The sequence below is a fragment of the Lissotriton vulgaris genome, chromosome 1_1, assembly GCF_964263255.1.
Source record: "Lissotriton vulgaris chromosome 1_1, aLisVul1.2, whole genome shotgun sequence".
Lineage (NCBI taxonomy): Eukaryota > Metazoa > Chordata > Amphibia > Caudata > Salamandridae > Lissotriton > Lissotriton vulgaris.
The window spans coordinates 1,400,094,796-1,400,115,416 of NC_141685.1; the positions used below are offsets into that span (position 1 = coordinate 1,400,094,796).

A 20,621-nucleotide genomic window follows, 5' to 3' on the forward strand; every position below is an offset into this window, starting at 1 on the left:
GTTGTGCTGTTTGTTGTGCTTCGGGCAGAGGTGTGCGGCTGACCACAGTGAGATAGAAAGATATACCGGTGCCAGCGTAAAGTGTTGGAAACCCAAAACATACCATTATCTTATATGAAGCACATGTAGGATCATGCCTCCCTTAACTTTGGAGATCATTATTTTATGTGAAGTCTGAGCGCACGGATGAGGTAGCTGTGAGGCTGGCGGGGAGCGGCCGTGCTCGGGCTCCAGAGCACAAGCTATGACCCCAGGGGCAGAACTGAGGACTCACAGTGTGGGGGGTGGGGGGTAGGGCAGAGCGCATCGGGCATGTGCTGTTGGCTTCCTTGACCTCAAAGACACTTAAAATTCACCGCACAAATACACCCTCTGCCACCAAACATAACCATGACCCTCAATGGCAAAGGGCAGAATCCATGCAGTGCCCACCAGCCCCTAGATCCAGACCCTTGGAAGCCCAGCCCCCTCCCTCACACAGACGGATCTGGTGCCACCCGCGTTCTCTTTTCTTTCAGTGTTACCTTCAGAGTAGACCTTTACAAAATAAAACATCGAATAGTGTGCCTACGCATACTAGTGGTTGTGCCAATAAGCAGGACACACAGAAGCAGGAAGCAGTGGCATATGTTTTAAACTTTGGAGCAAACTTATTTTAACCCTGGTCTTCATTTTGCGCAACCCTCAAAGCTCAACTTCGGTGTCCTGCACAGTACAAAATGCTTGGAGTACATGCGTTGTAGGCCGTGGTGGTTAACCAAAGCAGAAGGGGCGGGGTGGCGGGACGCACGAATAATCTCCCTCCACCCCTGGGTGCAAGAGGGTCACGCTGCAAAGCACATTTTAAATACATTGGGTGCACTTTGTGAAGTGTCTTATGGGATCAGCTAGACGAAGGAATTTGAAAACCACACAGTAGCACGACATTTTTAGGAAGTCCACAACAAATCACAGGCGATGCGGCTCGTTTAAGGTGGGTCAGATTAGGGACCCCTGCTGCCGGGGGAGGTCCTGCCCCTACTGGTTCCAGCCATGTCAGGTGGCACTGCCCCCCTGGGTCCAATAAACTGAGGGGGCTCTGCCCTCCTGGTCCAGCCACTTCACAGTGAACTACCCCTTGAGAGGGCCCTCTGCCCCAGCCACGTGAGAAGACACAGCCTCGAGGAGCAGTCACAGGAGCGTCTGCTGCCCTCTGGCAACAGTCATATGAGGGTGCTGCCCCTCTGGTCCAGGCATTTGATGAGGCGCGCTCCTCAGTGAACAGTCATTTGATGGGGCGCAGGATCTTGGGTCCAGTCACATCAGCCTTATTTTATTTGCAGATCCTCAAACAGAATACATGTGTCAGATGGCCTATAAATACATATCCCCTGCCGTTCACCTGAGAAAGTTGGTGGGAAAATAAACATCCCACCATTATATTTGTGGCAGCCAGTAGAGTAGATCATCGTAGGGATTATCCTATATCATGCACAAGGCAGAGGGGCAGGGTAAACTGAGGGCTGTATTGATGCACCGAGGATGGTGGGTGCCTAGTTTTTTTAATTACAGAGATTCAAAGGTTTAATGCAGAGGAAGGAGTGTGTAGTGAGCTTGAGTGTGAGGAGCAGGCAGAGTGAAGGCTCGGAGGGTGCAGTGAGGGTCGGGAGGGACAGAGAGGGCTGAAGTGAGTGCGCCAGTGCAGAGGGAAGTGCTGGACGGTGAATGGGTTGCAGTGAGGGTTGTAGTGAGTTCTGGAGTGGAAGTCTGATTCTGTGAGGGATTTAGTGAGTGCTGGGGGCGAGGGTTGTAGTGAGTTCTGGAGTGGAAGTAAGATTCTGTGAGGGATTGAGTGAGTGCTGGGGGCGAGGGTTGTAGTGAGTTCTGGAGTGGAAGTGAGTTCTGGAGTGGAAGTCTGATTCTGTGAGGGGTTGAGTGAGTGCTGGGGGCGAGGGTTGTAGTGAGTTCTGGAGTGGAAGTGAGTTCTGGAGTGGAAGTCGGATTCTGTGAGGGTTTTTGTGAGTGCTGGGGGCGAGGGTTGTAGTGAGTTCTGGAGTGGAAGTCTGATTCTGTGAGGGATTTAGTGAGTGCTGGGGGCGAGGGTTGTAGTGAGTTCTGGAGTGGAAGTTAGTTCTGGAGTGGAAGTCGGATTCTGTGAGGGTTTTTGTGAGTGCTGGGGGTGATGGTTGTAGTGAGTTCTGGAGTGGAATTCTGTGAGGGTTTTAGCGAGTGCTGGGGGTGATGGTTGTAGTGAGTGCAATAGGTCATGCATATGCGAGCGATTAAGCTATTGGCATTGTAAATGACATAGCCATTTATTTATGATATAAAAATAAAAAGATTTGTCATAAGCAATGCCAATAGCTCTACCTTTAATAATGCCGAGACCATTGCATTGTAAATGCTTGTTTTTATTGTCAGCATATGTATCAACATTTCCTTACTGCATGTGAACAATTTAAAATCCAGTCATTAGATAAACGCAAATCATGTACAGATGCTTTGGTGACAAAACATACTGACTTCAAGTGAGGCTAGAAAAGGAAGAACTGTTATGTAGTGTTCACTTTCCTTTCCTAAATAAAAGCATATTGCACCTTTCACAGAAACATACTTTCGCTGAAAGTCACAGATCTAAACAGGGGTAATGCCTACCCAGCCTACCCACGCCTCAAAGTTAATTCAATGGAATAAGAACCGACAAGACGGTAAAACCAGCAAGTATTATTTAAGCGCCATAAAATGGGAATTATGTTTCTGGGGTCCGATATTTTAATATATCTCACATAAACCAGCTAGAGGAATACTTTACAATCGCTTCCATCATCCACCCAAATGGTAGAACATCTTCAGTATGGTAAAATCCTTCAAGCAGTTGAGCACCCACAGTAGAGGTAAGGGTGCAAACTGAAAGAAACTCGGGATTAGTTCTACTGCTAAAGGTGTGAGCACACTGCAAGCTGAAGGTTTGCATCCATACAAGACAGCGTGCCGTGGGGACTTTTCTGTAGCATGTGGGTTACAAGTTCCAATCCTGGGAGGATCACATGCTGCAGAGATGCGTTTGAAAACAAGAGAGGTTAAAAGTTTTAATCCTGAAGGTTCCTCGGAAGAAGGTTCATCTTCTGCACATACCCCCAGAAAGATACACAGCATCATCGACGTATTCCATATCTCCAGTGGTTCCCTTACACAGCGCAGTCTATTACTTGAATCAATAACCAGCAAAAGTCATAAGTAACTAAACTGAAAGTTAACTTGGAAAATGCTACACTGCCGCTTGTTTTCAACCAAAGTTGTTGTTCCGCTCTTCTAAACTAATAAATGCAATTAAAAGTTTTTTTTTTTTACTTTGCCATCCACTTTGCCATCCTTATACCACTTTCTCTACCCTTTACTTTCCGTAAGCTGTGCCAATTCTGCTGCCTGACCATTTTCCCTTCTCCTACTTGGCGTCTGTTCTGCCCTTATTTAGCTTCCTAATCCCTTTGTCCTCTTTATACTTTCTGTTCACTTTGCATACCCTCACAGGCCTCGAAAAACCAGAAAAATTTTACCAGACCTGCAGGTCTAATGACTTGAATAATCTACTTGACTTAACTGTAATGCATTTGACCCATAAAATTCATCTCCAATTCCAGGTAAATATTTTGTTTCACTGAGTTGAAATGTTTTCTTCATTATCATGCGTGATAGCACCCTCAAATATGTGAGTTCAGCGTGTCTACTGTACAAAATACTCCTTTGGGTGATTTAATAGACTAAACCTTTGCTCCATGTATAATAGAAATCTACCCCACATATAGGTAACACGTCCCTTAACTTGCCTCGTATTTCACTACCAACAATGTTATCAGGGTGAGGACAAGAAGTTTCTCAGTTCACATTCAAAAACTCTCACTTTTAATAAATATAATACTAAAGCATAATGTGACAATGCACTGACATTTACAGACGTTTTCCACTGAAGTGGCCATAAAGGTTCCCACTCACATGCAGTTTTACTGATAAAACTATATAGCATACAAACCATAATGTGTGGATATAGGGTTTCAGAAAATATTTATAATTTGAATAGCAACAAGTAAAGTATTGCGATCTGTTTTGGTCCTATTAAAATCTTTGTTTCCATTTCACTAAGGAATTACCTCAAAAAAAGTGTTTTTCTAACTATGGAAATATATTTTGAAATATTTTTACTGTTAATTTGCAACATTTTAACTATTGTGTGCCCAGCACAAATGTCCAGGGAAGACATGGCTTGGCAATTCGGGCTGGACTGTTCCCATGAGGCACAGGGTCAGACTGATTTGCATATAGCCATGTCTGAACTGGGGTGGCAGAGTGGGCTAAAGAACGGTGATGGATTAAACCCAGATCTTTTGACTGGGTGTGAGTGTTTGATTGATTCAGATGCTCCGTCTATCACCATCCCCTTTTGTACCGCTTTTGTCCGCCATAAGTGTGGCAGGGTATGCTCAGACGTGAGTCCCTTGCTCACTTTGCCACTGGGTTCAAGCAAGCCAGGCTGAAGATGGCTGGAATGCCAGAAACCGGTCCTCGGAAGCTTGTTTCCGGTCCAGGGAAGACATGGCTTGGCAGTTCGGGCTGGACTGTTCCCATGAGGCACAGGGTCAGACTGATTTGCATATAGCCATGTCTGAGCTGGGGTGGCAGAGTGGGCTAAAGAACGGTGATGGATTAAACCCAGATCTTTTGACTGGGTGTGAGTGTTGGATTGATTCAGTTGCTCCGTCCATCACCACCCCCTTTTGTACAGCACAAATGTCAGGCTGTTCACTTTACAAAATATAAGTTTGCAGTCAGAGAAAGAAAAGGAAACGCAAATCTCCAGGATAAAATAAACAGCAATTACATAGAAGACATAGGCCAACTAATTTGGCCTCCGTCTTTGAAGGCATAGCAATTGAGACAAGATAAAAACAAGATTTAAAGGCGTATTTATTGCTCATTCACTTTCTGAATGAACAGAACACCTTATCATTTCCAGTTTGAGGTCTCTCACAGACAGGGACATCTAAGCCCTAAAACAGGTTGTCCTGATAAAATCTGGCTCTCCATATTAAGTGGGCGGGTATATTTCAAGTACTGTCTCCACTTCTTATTTCCTGGACTCTCTTATCTACTTCCTTACCACTATTCACACACTATACTTCCTGATAACTTTTCACTCTCAATGGTTTGTCTTCCTAATTCCAGACTTCTTGTCATTTCCTCTACTTGTTGTCCGCTTAACACTCCTTTAACTTACTGTTCACTACATGCTCAGCTCTATTTCCCAACCCATTTCTCCTTAATCTACTTCTTGGCCACTTTTCCCATCCTCCGCTTCCTCAACCATCTGATAATTTTGCTCTTCCTCAGCTTAATTGCTTACTTTCATCCCCCTTCAAATTTATGATCACACCCTGATTTCCAAATCACTTTCCTCAGTCTCAACTAACCTCCGTCTACTTCCTACACACTTTGCACTCTGGACCATGAATGAGAACTACCAGGCTTCTCAAAATCAGTTGCAATTTCAGGAAATAGTGCAAGGCATTTTAAAGTCAGGTTAAGGAATTTCAATTATTTGTTGCCTTTCCTTGACGGCAAACCTTACCCATAAAAAGGATCTTTATTTTAATTTACATGCAGCTTGATTGTTGCACCGAGCGTATTTCACATAAAAAGCACCTCTTGGAGGGTGTGAACTTGTCTCACTGACTAACTCTCGTGGAAGGATGCCAGACCCTAAGATGGCGGCTTAATGATGTCGACGAAGGTCTTTCCACACCCGATGTCACCATTAAATGCAATACAGACAGAACCCCTGGAGGTCTGGAAACGAGAGCTGATTAGGGGACAGTATTCGTGTCCTTAATGAACAAGAGCCCGGATAGGACACCCCGGCGATATTCTCCATGTTTATCAATGCTCAATGTCACCGAATGTACTACTGGGTATAAAGTATACAATGCTTTTGCCAAAGAGTTTGTGGGAGAATTTAACAGGGACACACCCATGGATGTAAGCATAAATCCAACAGGAGTGGTTCTGTTGTTTACTGCGCCTACATGTTAACTTGGAGGGCCTACCCGTGGCTTAGCTGGCACTTGTTTGCTAACCAATTGCTGTAATGAAGCCAATCACTGCAGCATCCGTCATACAATGACTTCCTATTCTAGGTGAACGCTTTCGTTTTGAATGACATGTTCACATGCCGGCGCCTTTCCTCCGCCTTTCCTCTTTTCCGCCCGCTCCATGTGTCTGCACTGAGCCGGCCTGCCACCCATCCGGTGTTTTTGATTTTGCCAATGACTAGCCAGTCTACAGATAACACCGTACTATGCCTGAGTTGGATGTGATGTTAGAGCCTGCCCCAGTGAATTGCCGGGTCGCCTGCTTTTGCAGCTTGATTGTCGACTGCTTCCCTCTCTTTGCTGACGGTGAGCACAGCTGATGCCCGATACTTTTGAATCAGTGAGCGCTTTTGCCTAATGCCTCATTTTTTTCTCGGGTAGACTTGGCCTTTTTTTGCCATCTGTAAAGCGCTACTTTATTCTCGCCCTAGCCTGGGACTGTTTATGACAACCATTTTGGACCATCTGTTACTGTTGCAACAGGGTTTGGCGGATGATTTCCTCACTTGCCCGAATCATTTAGAATAAAAGGGGATTGACCCTCGCCTCACCACATAATAAAAGAGAGAGGACTGCTCTGTGGTTTCCCCAGCAACTGACTAGGGACTAAGCGAATCCCACCTTTAAAATCTGATAGAGGACTAAGCCTGAAGCCTCCAATAACAATTGAGATAGGACTTCTACAGTGGACTTATAAGCATCGTCCTAACCAGATGACTCTCACCTATGGCATTAATACACATCTACCTCATTGGATGATTGCTAATACACATCTACCTCATTGGATGACTGCTAGATCATAAATCAACCCACGGCACTTCAAAGCCCTTGCCCCAGCTTTGCGTCTAATTTTTCTCATTCACTGACTTTTCTCACACCCCCCTCGCCCCCTCTCCCCCTCCATCTTGCACCCCGCAAACCACTTGCCCGCTCATTCGATCATCCTAGTTGTTTTACTATGCCTCCCTCCAATCACACCCTCACTCCACAGGACACTCTAATCACTAGGTTTGGCTTCAATTCTTGGATCATCCTTTACCCTCCCAACCTCTCTAAAAATGCCAAGAGGAACCTGAAACAAAGTATTCATTTGTCACCAAGAAACCTTATTTGTTGACAATTACCTAAGCCTTACATCCATTGTTAAAACTAACTACATATTTTACTCCAGACGCCCCTCTAAATGGAAAAGTATCTTCCTCCGCCACTTACCCATAAAGAAATCTATCAAAATCCCATATGGCCTAAAGCTATCCACCACTCCATCCCCCACTGGAGAAATTGACTTCTCCATCTTCAAATCAGGAAATATCCTCATTCAAGCCTCAGAAAACCACCTCACTATCTTTGAACACCACTTCAACAGCCTATACGATCTACTATCCTCACCTACCTATTTTTCTACAGCCGCAAAAACACATGAAGTCCTTACATCTATTTCTATTTCTATTTCTATGCGGAATTTGTTAAGCGCGCGGTCACCCAGGGGTTTCATGGCGCTGAAGAAAACAGAAGGTAGATGGTAAGTGAGGGGGCACTCCGAAGCCAACCCCACCTCCCCTTGACACCCCTGATATCTTCGAAGTCTCCCAATCCCTGACCTAGCATCCCACCGCTACTACTACACCAGCTCCCGTGCTTGACACTTCCTCATCGTATCTAGTCAACCAAACCCTCTCCCCCCTTTTCCTCACTGACCGCTACCCTTTCCACCCCCTCTGACGCTCTCACACCCAACCCCAATCTCGCCCCTCTTTCCTGCTTTCCCCCGCTGTCTGATTCCTCTACTCATTCCCCCAACACACTGAATCCACTCACCCCTTCACCCTTACCGCTCCATGACGTACACCTATTCCATCCTATCTTAATGATCCCCAACTTCAAAGAGACGAGAGCTTCTCTCTTTACCTGCCACTCTCCCCCTCGTCTTCTCATAGCAACCATCAGGCTTCTGGGACTGTGGACACTCACACAAAAAGCCTTCCTCACGCCAGGATCTGGAACACCCCTCTCGTCCCGCCTCCTGGGTTCCCTCCTCACCCACCGTCTATACCTCTCTCCCTGGATAATTGGAACAAGCCCCCATCCCCACAGACCCCCTTTCCTCCTTATCGTCGTCCTTTTTAACCCAATCCCTTCTTAATATTGAACTCCACCTCTCTATCTTGTTGTTAAAACTTTCATCCCTCAGGAACGGCTTCATCACCCTCTCTGATACTAAACCTGCCAACCATCCCATCTCAATCGGCGACGCTCTTCCAGACTCTTCTCTCCCTCCTCAAAGAGGCACCACTCCTTACGACATCCTTTAAGACGGACTCCCTCGTAACTGCCTTCCTATCCCGCCTCAAGCGCCGATCCACCCTTCTTCCCTGGAGCCATGGGTCCGAAATAATTCCTACCCACCCAACCCTTTGACTGGTGAATCTCACATGCCTCTTTCCACTATTCAGGTGACCCTAGGGATAAACCCCATCCCTACCGCCGCTGGCTCGCCCAGGCCCCCTCCACCACCCACTGCGACTACGGATCCTCCTACACCTCACTCCACTATCCCCGTGATCCTGGGGATAAGCTGCACCCCCACCTCCCCTGGCTCACCTAGGCCTCCCCTGCAACTCACCACTGTCCACTCTGAATTCGCTCCTGTTATCAACCTCAAACCCCTTAACTGCATGCTCATCAACTGTTGATCGGCTGCACGTCATGCAACTGAAATCTCTGAGACTATCCTCAGTGAAGCCATTGACATCGCATTTCTTATGGAAATCTGGCTCAAGGCTCACTCCTCATCTATTCTCGACATTCTCTCCCCCCCCTGGTTACTCTATCCTCAAAAAAGATAGGCTTGACAAAATCGGGGGGGCCTAGCCATCATTTATAAAGATGATCTCCTACTCTCATTTGTTAAGAACTACGATCAAACCACTTTCGAATACCTGGCAGCTGAACTTAAAGACAGGGGGGCCCCTCTACATAATATTTATCATCCTCCTGGTGACCCTCCGCCCTTTGTAGATGAACTGTCCGACCTACTTTCCCAAGCCTCGATTTCCTACTCCAATAACATCTTCCTTGGAGACTTCAACATTCACTGGAACCATAATAACGATCCATCGGTTATAACCCTCAATGACCTCCTTGACGTTACTGACTTGATCCAACTTTGCCATTCTCCTACACATGACGAAGGAGCTACGCTAGACGCCATCATCACTAGCAAAGATTTAGCCTCCCTCTCGCACATTGTCCCCATTGATTGGTCCTACCATCACCTTATCCTCTTCACGATCAACAGCAATACTCCTCCCCCTTCCCCCAAAAACATTAACCATATGAAATTAACCAGAAACCTTCACCTTATTCCACCAGGTGAACTGGAATCTGAACTTAAAGCTAAACCTCAACTTCCTCCTCCCTCACACAATGCTAACGATATTACTGAATACTACAACAAAACAATCGAGGTCCTTGACCAAACTGCCCCAGCCACATTAAAATTGCAAAAAAACATCCCAGCCAAATCCTGGTTTAATGCGGAGCTCAACAAGGAGAGACGCGCACTTAGAAGTACCGAGCGCTCTTGGAGACAACACCCCTCTCCCTCTAACCTCGCCCTCCTCAGATCCGCCAGGAGTAATTACAAAAAACACAACCCAGCAAATCAAAATCAGCAGTTGCCTCTCTAAACCTATGCCTGTCTTCCCTGGTGTTCCCCAGGGGTCTATTGTCTCTCCTTCTCTATTTAACCTCTTCATGGAGCCCCTCACCCTCATTCTAAAGAAAGAAGGTATCAATTATCACCTCTATGCAGACGACACCCAACTTTACTGTCAAATTAACACGGACTCTCTGACCTCAATGGTCTCAACTGCTCCCTAGCCATCTCTAGCTCAGTCAAATCGCTTAGAATTAGCATTGACCAAAGCATCAGCCTTTCCCCCCCAAATAAAAAACGCAGCCAAAGGAGCTATCTTCTCACTACTGCACCTCAAAAAAAAAAAAATCAAACCCTTCATTCCTGTTGACGATTTTAAATCTGTTGTTCAATTATTAGTACTCTCCAGATTAGACTATGGTAAGGCTTTGCTAGTAGGTACACCTAAAGTCCACCTAGCCCCAATCAAGTCGGTCCTTAACCTCGCGGCCAGACTTATCTCAGATTCTAAGAGGTGGGATAAAATCTCCCCATCCTCAAAGATCTCCAATGGCTTCCCTTGGATGGCAGATCCATCTACAAGAACACGTGCATTACGCATAAAGCCGTGCATCCTTAAACCCCACTGTATCTCTCCCAAAACCTTCACAAAGTGGGCTGCTCCAGAGAATTGAGGTGCACCAATGCCCTCATTCTGGTCCCTCCCTTGGTTAACAAGAAATCTACCCAATCACGCTCTTTCTCCTGTAATGCACCCACTATTTGGAACTCTCTCCCCAAAGATCTATGTTGCAACCCCTCATACTTCAGCTTAAAAACAAATCTCACACGACACCTTCTCCTCAAATACTGGGGTCCTTAATCTCGTCACCGTTCAGGTGTTTCGCAACCTGCCCCTAATGGAACCATGTTGCTCTCTGCATTATACCTGACCTGCCCCCTCCGCCTGCCTCCCCACATATACCACTATCCTCCTTCCACCTGTTCATTTATATCCACCTCATACACCTTCATATTATCTTCTCTCCTTTTCCCTCCTCAGCTCCACCATACCCCCATTTCTTCTCCCCATTACCCCTGTCCTACCATGCTTGCACAGATATCCAATTCCTAGTTTGGTACTAAATGTTACTGCCTATTTCTTTTATTTTGTATTTATTGTTCTTTACATTTTACTCTTAAATTTCACTTTTCCTTTTTGTTCAAATGTATTATTGTATTGTTCGCTTTTGTCCTTCTCCTGTAAAGCGCTCTGATACCCTTGGGTCTAGCCAGCGCTATATAAAACCGTTTAAATAAATAAATAAAGAATGCAAGGGTCCTGACCACTTCATGGGATTAGGTGTTCCCAGGGATCCCTAGCCTTAAAACAGGTTTCATGAATGTGTTACGCATCTCTGAGAGCCTGAATACACCAGAAATTGTAATTCGTATAATCTCAGGCATTACACCCAGGACTGGATAGGCTATGCAAACCAAACATAGAATAAGTAGAGCATTCTGACACATTTGCCAAAAGACCCTTAATAGCAGGAATATATAACTGTACTTACTGAAAGGCTGGATCCATGCCAGATGTTGGCTCATGAATCAGAACAGAACCCATTTATGCAAGCAATGGTTATTCTGAAAAATCCATTATAAATGCAGCAGTCTTCAAACTATACTAGACTGTGTTGCTTTAAAGCAATGCTCTCATATGCGAGTAGGCATGGATACAACATTCTCAAGTTTGAAGGATTATGTACTTCTCTACCCAACACTCCTTGGAATCTTAATTAGTGTGACACATTGCCTCCAGAAACATGATGTTTTGTTCGCTGGAGGAGTTGTTAATTTGCTTGGAAACTGGGACACACCTAATTGAAACATTTTATAATTCTTCAGACTGCTGAGTCAGATGACATTTATGAGGCAGGAGTGCATGGAGTTGCTAACATATAAATGTACCTTTCAATGTACAACATTGGAGGTGATGCGACTAGAGTAACTACCTATGACTCGTAATCAGACAAGAATGTCTTCACACACACCTTTGCAGTAATCCGCAGGATCTTCTTGTTCCTCATCGTCAGAACCGAGAATCTCCTCCTCTGGCTCCTGAGGTATTGGTTCCGGCAAAGGAGGCGGAGGCGGCGGCGGAGGCGGTGGCGGTGGTGCAGAGGGAGCTTTCTGCTGAGGCTCTGGCCTGCAAAACAGAAGATGGTTCTTTAGGAAAACAGAAAAGTGAGCGTACAATATTCCAATCAAAGTTTACACAAATATATTGCAACATCCAGGTCTAGGAAGAAGCTTTTACTTAGTATACTGCTCCAGTGAGATGCCATTTTAAAAAAAAAAAAACATAAAAGATACCAGGGAGCTGTCTTTACTTCCAAATATTATGGCAAGCTAGCCATCTGAAACACTTGTGTGTCAGGGGTTTCTTTGATTATTTCCAGGTTGGCCTGTGTGTTATTTACCAATTCAAAGCTGTGATACTGTGTCTAGAGTGGTAAAAGGCTTTGGTCATTTTTCAGCACAGTGTAGATGGCACGTGCTAATCCTATTCGTAAAATCTATGCTAGAGCTAAAGGCAATTGAGGTGAGCAGATTCAGAGTGCCCATGGTGTTGCAAGGTGCTCCATATAAAGGAGCTGTTCTCCACCTAAACTTGAGAACTACCTAGAGTCCCCTGCTCCTAGATAGATTAAATATCGAAATAACTTGAAATAAACAATTTAGAATTATTCGAAATAAGCTAATTTAGCTTCGGTAGAACGTCTTGATTAAGTGGAAATCTAGGTCAAAAAGGCAGTTGCACTAGTTTTCCTCTAAAAACGTAGGATCAGGTGAGAGATTGAGGTGCTAATATTTTAATATCACACATATTTTATTCATATAGTCACTCTCTGGAATTGCTGAAGCCTGAGAGTGGATCTGGGAAATGCCAGTCCACAAAGGCTACCAGCTGTGAAGTAGTATGCGCTTTTGGAGGGATGGGCATGTACTCTGACTGCGCAGTTCAGTACTCTGGTCCTGGCTTTGGATGTACACCAAACGTGAGGTTGTCTGTATTCTTGTGCGGTTACTGTGTGGCTAAAAATGAGCGCAGTACCAGAAAAATGCAATTATTGGGAGTGACAATAAAAACAAGACTTTGGTAGCAAAATCCACACAAAGCTACAACCATCAGGAAGATGCTAAAAATGGAGAGATAAGTGTCTACTGCACTAATGGCCACGCCACCGAGTTCATTATTACAATACCATATAACCGATATTGCTTTCATTCTCGTTTGTGTAATTCTAAAGCCAGTTGAACTTTTAAAAATGCGTCTTTCTTTTGAAAAGACAAACCTTTTGCCTTGGTATAGCTAGTTTCTGGTGAATTATTAAAAGCTCGGAAACATCAAGTATTCACCTGAAAGACTATATAGAGCATAAACGTAGAATTATCTTTTAAAACGGGGATTTTAGTCAGTGGAAATGTAACCAAAAAAGACAGCTCACTGAGCAGGGCAAGAATGTGTTATCCACCTGCCACAGTCTCCTTCTACCCGCTCCGATATGCCTCTGGGACATGTGTATGAATCTCATCTGTCCCGAACCCCAATCTGCCCCATTGGCTGAATTTCGAAAAGATGCACTTGTGAACTGCGTTTTGCATTACACAAGACCTTTTGATTTTATTAAAATTATATATATATTTATTTTGTGGCTTGCTTTCTTCCAGCCCTTTTCATTTAGTGGTCTGCTACTGTGCCATACACATTTTCTTCAGCTCACTGAGAACATTGGTGAGCCATTGGCTAAGTTCACTGTTAACCCTCGGCCATCTGACCTTTCTCTATTGGCCCATCCACACACAAAGTAGTTCGACCCAGTGCCAGGGACTAGTATGGCAATGCATGCTTTGAGATCAAAAAATATTGTTTTTAGCCAGTTTTATTTACGTTTTCTATTGACATGGGTCAAGTAGCTATCCTAACAGTAACCTTTAGCAAAAACCATGCCAGAACAAAACAGGCATTGCACTGTTATGAGACCAATAAACACAGGATGTGGCTTTGCGGCGGGATTTTCAGGAAGTGGTGCTGGGGAGAAACAGCTTGTTTATACTTCAACCCTATTAACGCTATGAACTGCAGTTGATCCTTTGTGTTTACTTATTACTTACTACACATCCGTTAGCAGAAGGCCAGGTTTTCTAACAGCAAAGCTGTTGCCAGGGTAATGCAATTATTGTCCAACTATTAAATACTCACAAATATCTAACAGTCAACAAAACAAAATTATAAAGATCGTCAATGTAGAATGTTCTTAAAAGTATGGATTCACTACAAATTGAATTCAAGTCAGCAACATACATCAAGGAGCCAGGCTAGGGTTCGTAAATGAAGTAGCACTCAAATCGAGACAGACTGGGGAAATCCAGGAAAAGATCAGTTGAGTGCACTACTTCCCTCTTATCCTATCAAAAATAGAAATATGAAAATATTCCCATAAATTCAACAAATAATCTCTAACAGAGAGACACTCTTGGAAGGTCAGGACAATGTTCCACGCAATGCTCTGAGTAAGCATCGTGCTTCCAATGCCACCAACTTGAAAACCTTACTAGAAATCAGTTAGTGGTGGTTTTATGTTCAATGCGCCAGATATAGCAACTTTCACCGAATCACCAGTTTGACAAATATCAGAATGTTGATGAAGATAGCACTAAACATACCCATTGAAAGTAAACATTTTAAAAAAAGAAGGTTTTGATTTTGCTGGCCATCGTCTCGTTATCACAATTTGAACAGACCAGAGGTGCAGTGCTACATCATTTGCTGAGGACTCAGAAGAAAGGGATACCTGGTGCCTTCTGGTGTTCGGAGATGGAGCACGGTTATTTTTTGTGAACTTTATCACGTGCACCTCATCTCAAAAATTATTTTCGCTTCTGTTGTTTTAATTCGGCTCACTCAAAAAAAAATAGTTGATGCTAGAACCCCCCAGACCCCTTTCCTCACTTTTCTTTATGTCCAGTTCTATTCACCCCTTAACTATATCAAATGTTTTAGACAGGCTAATGCGCATAAAGCAAAAACAATCCTTGATCTTTCACTACATGTCCCTGTAGGACCCAGAAGTAACTCTTAGCGAAGTCTCCAGAGCTCAGCTGGCCTTCCAGTGTTCTGACTACCCTGCAGCTACTGAAACACTCAGTGACTCTTTTCTCCTCCACTTTAGTTAATCGTAACTTTGCAATGCAAATCTCACTCTTTTACCTGCACAGCCTGGAGCTTTAATCAAACCTACCCATCAACCTGTACTCTACTGTAGCAGCCCAACATGCAGACTCTCGTTTTTAATGTACACTTTCTTTTGATGATCTGTGCACTAAGAAACATTTGGACACCACTAGAGTTGGAAAGAGTCACAGGCTTTTGGTTTTGCCAGAGATACCCTATGCTTTTTATTTAGAAAGTGATTAGGAAGGTATGAACTTTAAAAAATATGGCAGGCTGTCATGTAGGACAGAGTTCTTAGAATAAATGTCTCTTCATTAATTTTTACAAAAGTACTTATTTTATTAAACAGTAATTCATGGGAAAACAATCTAAACGCACATCACCGCCCCCGCCCCCTGACCACCACCGGGGGAAATGTGACCACCAATCTCGTGTGTACCCACAGCTCCTGAAAACGCGTCAGCAACCCATCGCGCCTCAACTTTACCGATAGACTGTTCTCACCAGATCAGCAAACTACACTCTGATGATCAGCACATCGTTCGTCCTGCGTCAATAGCCCTTCAGCCTCCCACCTCGGCTCATTACTTGCCTCAGAATTCCTTTCAACAGCATTAACTTCGTTGGGACAAATTGGATTCTTTCCTTCTTCTCTCCCCATACCATGTGCATTTTACTGAGGAGAGCGGTGGGTGGCATGATTCACAGATACTAAAGAATTAATAAGTAACGCAGACCCACACACTAAAAAAACATAATGGGTCGCTACGCAGTCCACAGGCACTAAGGGCTCACATCTTATTACCCAATGTTCTCAATAATAGACATGACTTACCAGCCACTATATGCAGAGAAAAACAATTGGACAACTGAAATTACACCCAGAACCAGATGTATAAAAAAGAAACTCAAACTCAGGTCCATAAATATGACCGGAATGAAACTAGCAAGGATATACCCTGGGTTAGAGGACGGTGGCATTACTGGACTAAAAAGGGAAAGAGCAAGACTCCTCCACAGTGTAGGGTACACATCTACAAGGAGATATCAGACTGATAAGAAAACAAACCTACTGATCGCTTATGTACCCTAGACACACAAAATTGTAATTCATATTAGCGCAGTAGTTGCTTCACTCCTAGAGGTTTTTAACCACCATCAAAAAATGTATGTTACATCCACATTTAGTGAACCCACCCTGAGGGAGGCACACAGTCACATCAGTACGATAAAACCTAATTTGGAAAGGAAAAAAGGTTCTGTGAGAATTTAGAACGAGTAGCAGCCCGCCCTGGAGAGGGCAAAATGAATTTATAGAATCAAGAACACGAAGCAAGCACCAGTACAGTAAATCTGGCTTGGAAGGGGACGAAAGTATCTGTAGAAGCAAGTACCAGAAGCACAAGGCTTGTTTGAAGAAGGGAGAAAGTGTGCGTGAAAGCAATACCCACAACCAGGCACCAGTGTCAAAGTTTAGCTTGGAGAAGGAGGAAAGGCGCTGCAGAAAGAAGCACAAGAAGCAAACACCAGTGCCATAAAGCCGGATTTGGAGAGGGGAGAAAGGGTACGTAGAAGTAAGGACCAGTATTTTAAGGCCAGACTATGAGGGGGAAGAAAGGGTCTGAAGAAGCAAGTGCCACAACTAGAGTATTACAGAAAACTTGCCATGTGATTCGATCGAATTATCAACTGATCAGGAGCACAGCCCTCTGAAAATAAACTCCACCAAACTGCAGAGAACACTAGAGGCAACAGGGTTAATATCCAGGGTCTGTGTGTGGCAAAGACTTTACAAGTTTCATGCTTTACATGACACCACAAAAGAGCGATGCTTGTTCTTGGAGGGCGTATAGTAAAATGCTACTTCCAAAGACAAGGAGTTTCACAGGCATGCATACATATTACACTCTCCTGTTTCGAGTATCTAACCAGTATGGGAAAACAACTAGCTAGAAATATCTACAACTGCGGCTCTCATGTGGCTAACAGCAGAGACCTCGCAAACCGCTCTTATAGCTTAATTCCCAAGTGATAAATCGATATACGCTCCTGAAAAGTCTGGTTAGACATTTTTTTCAAGGAAAGCAGAATATTATGGATTTTTCTCCTGAGAAAAAACGTGCCTGGTTGAAGGAGAAGTAAGACAACAACTTCTGTGAAAGTCAGTCAGTGGTCATACAATTGCTCAAAAAAGCATACATTTGACTTGCCTACTAATTAGAAAGGTAATCAAGTTTGCACTCTTTGAAGTTACAGATTGTGTGATCACTGGGAACAAAGATGGTGGAAAGGGGCAAAGGTAAAGATTCCAAATGAAGTCAGTTCATCTCTGTAAGGAAACCCGAGTGCATAATATTTTTTTTTAAATGCAGGAACAAGAGAGAAAATGCGAGGTGAACAAGGTTTATTTCCTAACTTCATTAGATATAGCACGAACTAATATTTACTTGTATTTCAGGCCACAACTGCCCAAGCAAGCAAGAACAAAAAACAACACAAGTTTTGAATTATGTAAATAATAATTAAACTCGCTGTTCTGTCTCGCCAACAACGCCCAGGACTCTCAGAAAACAATGTTCATCATTAGGTAGAATTACACCTCCTCAGATGTTTTTCTTTCTAAGTACCATTCCACAAAGTAAGAGATACAGACTGTGGATGCATAATTTGCCCCCTTTTTGGGCTACGTGGAGGGTCCCATGGCATAAACTGGAGATGAAAATGCCAGACGTGATAAGCCTGATCTGGGGAACTATCAGCAAGAGGAAGGCCTGGTTGGTTAAGGTTTTCAGACTAACCGGAACTCAACTGAACAAGAGAGAAGGATCAGAGATATTCCTTAGAAGGTCAAATGAGAGTATGTCCCAAAAAGCCCTATACGCTGTCCATCTTGCAGAAACAAGTCTGTGCTCAATGACTAAAAAGTGCATTCAGAACTTGCAGTTTCAGCTCTCCTTAAGGCTGCAATCGTTTTGCCAATACAGTCTGTATGCATGATGCCTTTCCTTGTCAAGTGCAAGATAACGAGCACAACCTTTTTATTTGGAGTCGAGGCCCGAAAGGGAAGAACAGAAGAGATTTTAACCTAATTCTGAGCGAGTTTGGAAAATTGCTGTTGTCAAGGCCCATGGAGAAAATACAATACATTTCTGTACTTGAAGGAGAAATGTTCATTAGTGAGGGGTGAAATGATGCGAGCCTGAAGACGTCGATATGCAGCTCTTTTTCTCTTCTATCAGCCACAAGTCAGATCAGAGGAAAAACTTTTGGAAGTGGGATGGTAACATTTAAAACTTATGGGAATACACATTGAATCGGGCCAGAGATTAGATTTTTGGGATTTATACCCACCTGACAAGTCAATTAGCTTTACGACCCATGCATTCTTCTACTACAATAACCTAAATGACAACATACCTTGGATACATGGGAGGAACCTTTCAAGGGAGCATTTCTATAAATCGAGAAGATAGTCAACATCCAACTCACCCGCTACCTCGAAGACAACTGCATCCTGGACCCCTCCCAGTCAGGTTTCCGCAGCAACCACAGCACAGAGACCGCCCTCATCGCCGCCACAGACTACATCAGGATACTACTGGACAGCGGCAAGACAACGGCCCTCATCCTCCTGGACCTCTCCGCCACCTTCGATACCGTCTGCCATCGCACACTACGCACACAACTCCACAACGCAGGGATCCAAAACAAGGCCTTGGACTGTACCTCCTCCTTCCTCTCCGGCAGAACCCAGAGAGTCCGCCTCCATCCGTTCCAATCAGAAGCCTCCGAGATCATCTGCGGCATCCCACAGGGATCCTCCATCAGCCTGACACTGTTCAACGTCTACATCGCACCTTTCGCACGCATCGCCCGACATCACGACCTCAACATAATCTCCTACGCCGACGACACGCAACTGATCCTCTCCATCACCAAGGACCCCCTCACTGCCAAATTTAACCTACACCAGGGAATGAAGGCCGTCGCCGACTGGATGGAGGATAGCCACCTTAAAGTGAACACAGACAAGACTGAGATCCTCATCCTCGGGCCCAACACCTCAGCGTGGGACGATTCCTGGTGGCCCACATCACTGGGGACCCCCCCTGCACCCACCAACCACTCACGCAACCTAGGAGTCACCCTCGACTCGAAACTCACCATGACCAAACAAGTCAACGCTGTCTCCTCCTCCTGCTTCAACACCCTCCGGATGCTCCGCAAAATCTACAGACGGATCCCGACAGACACAAGGAAAACAGTCACCCAGGCCCTAGTCAGCAGCAGACTACTACGGAAACGCCCTCTACGCTGGAGCCCCGACCAAACTCATCAACAGACTGCAAAGAATCCAGAATGCCTCTGCACGCCTGATCCTCGACGTCCCGCACCGCGACCACATCACCCCCACCTGAGGAACCTGCACTGGCTCCCTGTCGACAGAAGAATCTCCTTCAAGCTCCTGATCCACGCACACAAGGCACTCCACAAGACCGGCCCAGCCTATCTCAACAGCCGACTCTCCTTCTACGTACCCAACAGGAATCTCCGCTCCGCAGACCTCTCCCTGGCTACCATCCCACGAATCCGCAGAACCACAGCCGGAGGCTAATCCTTCTCCCACCACGCCGCCAAGACCTGGAACACCCTCCCCCTCATCCTACGACAAACCGAAGACCTTCTAACCTTCAGGAGACAACTCAAGACCTGGTTGTTCGACCAGTAGCAACAGCACCCCCTTCCTCCCTACCCCTCAGCGCCTTGAAACCCTTGCAGGTATGTCTTGCGCTTTACAAATTATATGATTGATTGATTGATTGATATAAACTGACAACTTGCAGAAGGCTCTAAATAAATGGGAATCTGTCCACTGGGAATGGGGATCTAATGGTGGAAACTGAGTCGTCAGTGGGCCTCTGAGTCATAACAGCGTGTTTTAGGTTTAGTGATAAAAACATGCAGAATTTCACTGTTAGAAAATGTCTCGCTGGGAAACTACTACACCTGTCAAGATCATAAACCGATAACAAGAGTTGCTGATCGTCCTTCATATGTGAGTTGGAATTGGTAGAAGTAAAAATTTTTGCTACTCAATCAGGCATAAACAGTTATAAACTTGATCCTCCTGTCCTACCTACTACTGTCCAGCCTAGTCCTTCTACTCTGCGAAAACCACAGACAGTAAGCACTATGGATGAAAAAGATAAAACAAGAAGAAAAAAACTGAGTACAAACTCCTTTTGGGTCTTCAAGTCAACTGCGTCCATGTTATGTAAACTGCACCATGGAGAGACTACTATAGTCCTTAAGAGTGCTTAATTTGAGCTGGTGGGGGCAACCGGCAGTTATTTTCGGGGACTGACACTTAATTGCACACCTCAGGCACTTACCGAGAGCAAGACAAAGAAGAAAGACAGAAGAAGAGAAAGAAGGAAACAAATGTCACAAAGGGAGAAAGGAGGAACCTGCAGGACAGGGAAAAAGGGGACAGGGAGTGGATTATGGATTAGCGAGGCATGAGGTGGATTCAAAGTGAAACAGCCTTGGTATTCCTCACTCCAACATTTAACTGCAGCAGCACCGGGTACACTTCAGACTTTTGGGCACCAGCACTCATTCT

At 44.7% G+C, this 20,621-nt stretch overlaps 1 protein-coding gene across 2 annotated transcripts in view; it reads right to left on the reverse strand.

The window, feature by feature from the left end:
• SRPK2 (SRSF protein kinase 2) overlaps positions 1-20,621 on the reverse strand; it is a 760,208-nt gene that overhangs the window by 354,901 nt on the left and 384,686 nt on the right. For both annotated transcript variants that reach the window (XM_086967039.1, XM_086967042.1), the window contains one exon: positions 11,814-11,968. In XM_086967039.1, coding sequence (XP_086823165.1) covers positions 11,814-11,968 — 155 coding nt within the window. The remainder of the gene's footprint in view (positions 1-11,813; positions 11,969-20,621) is intronic.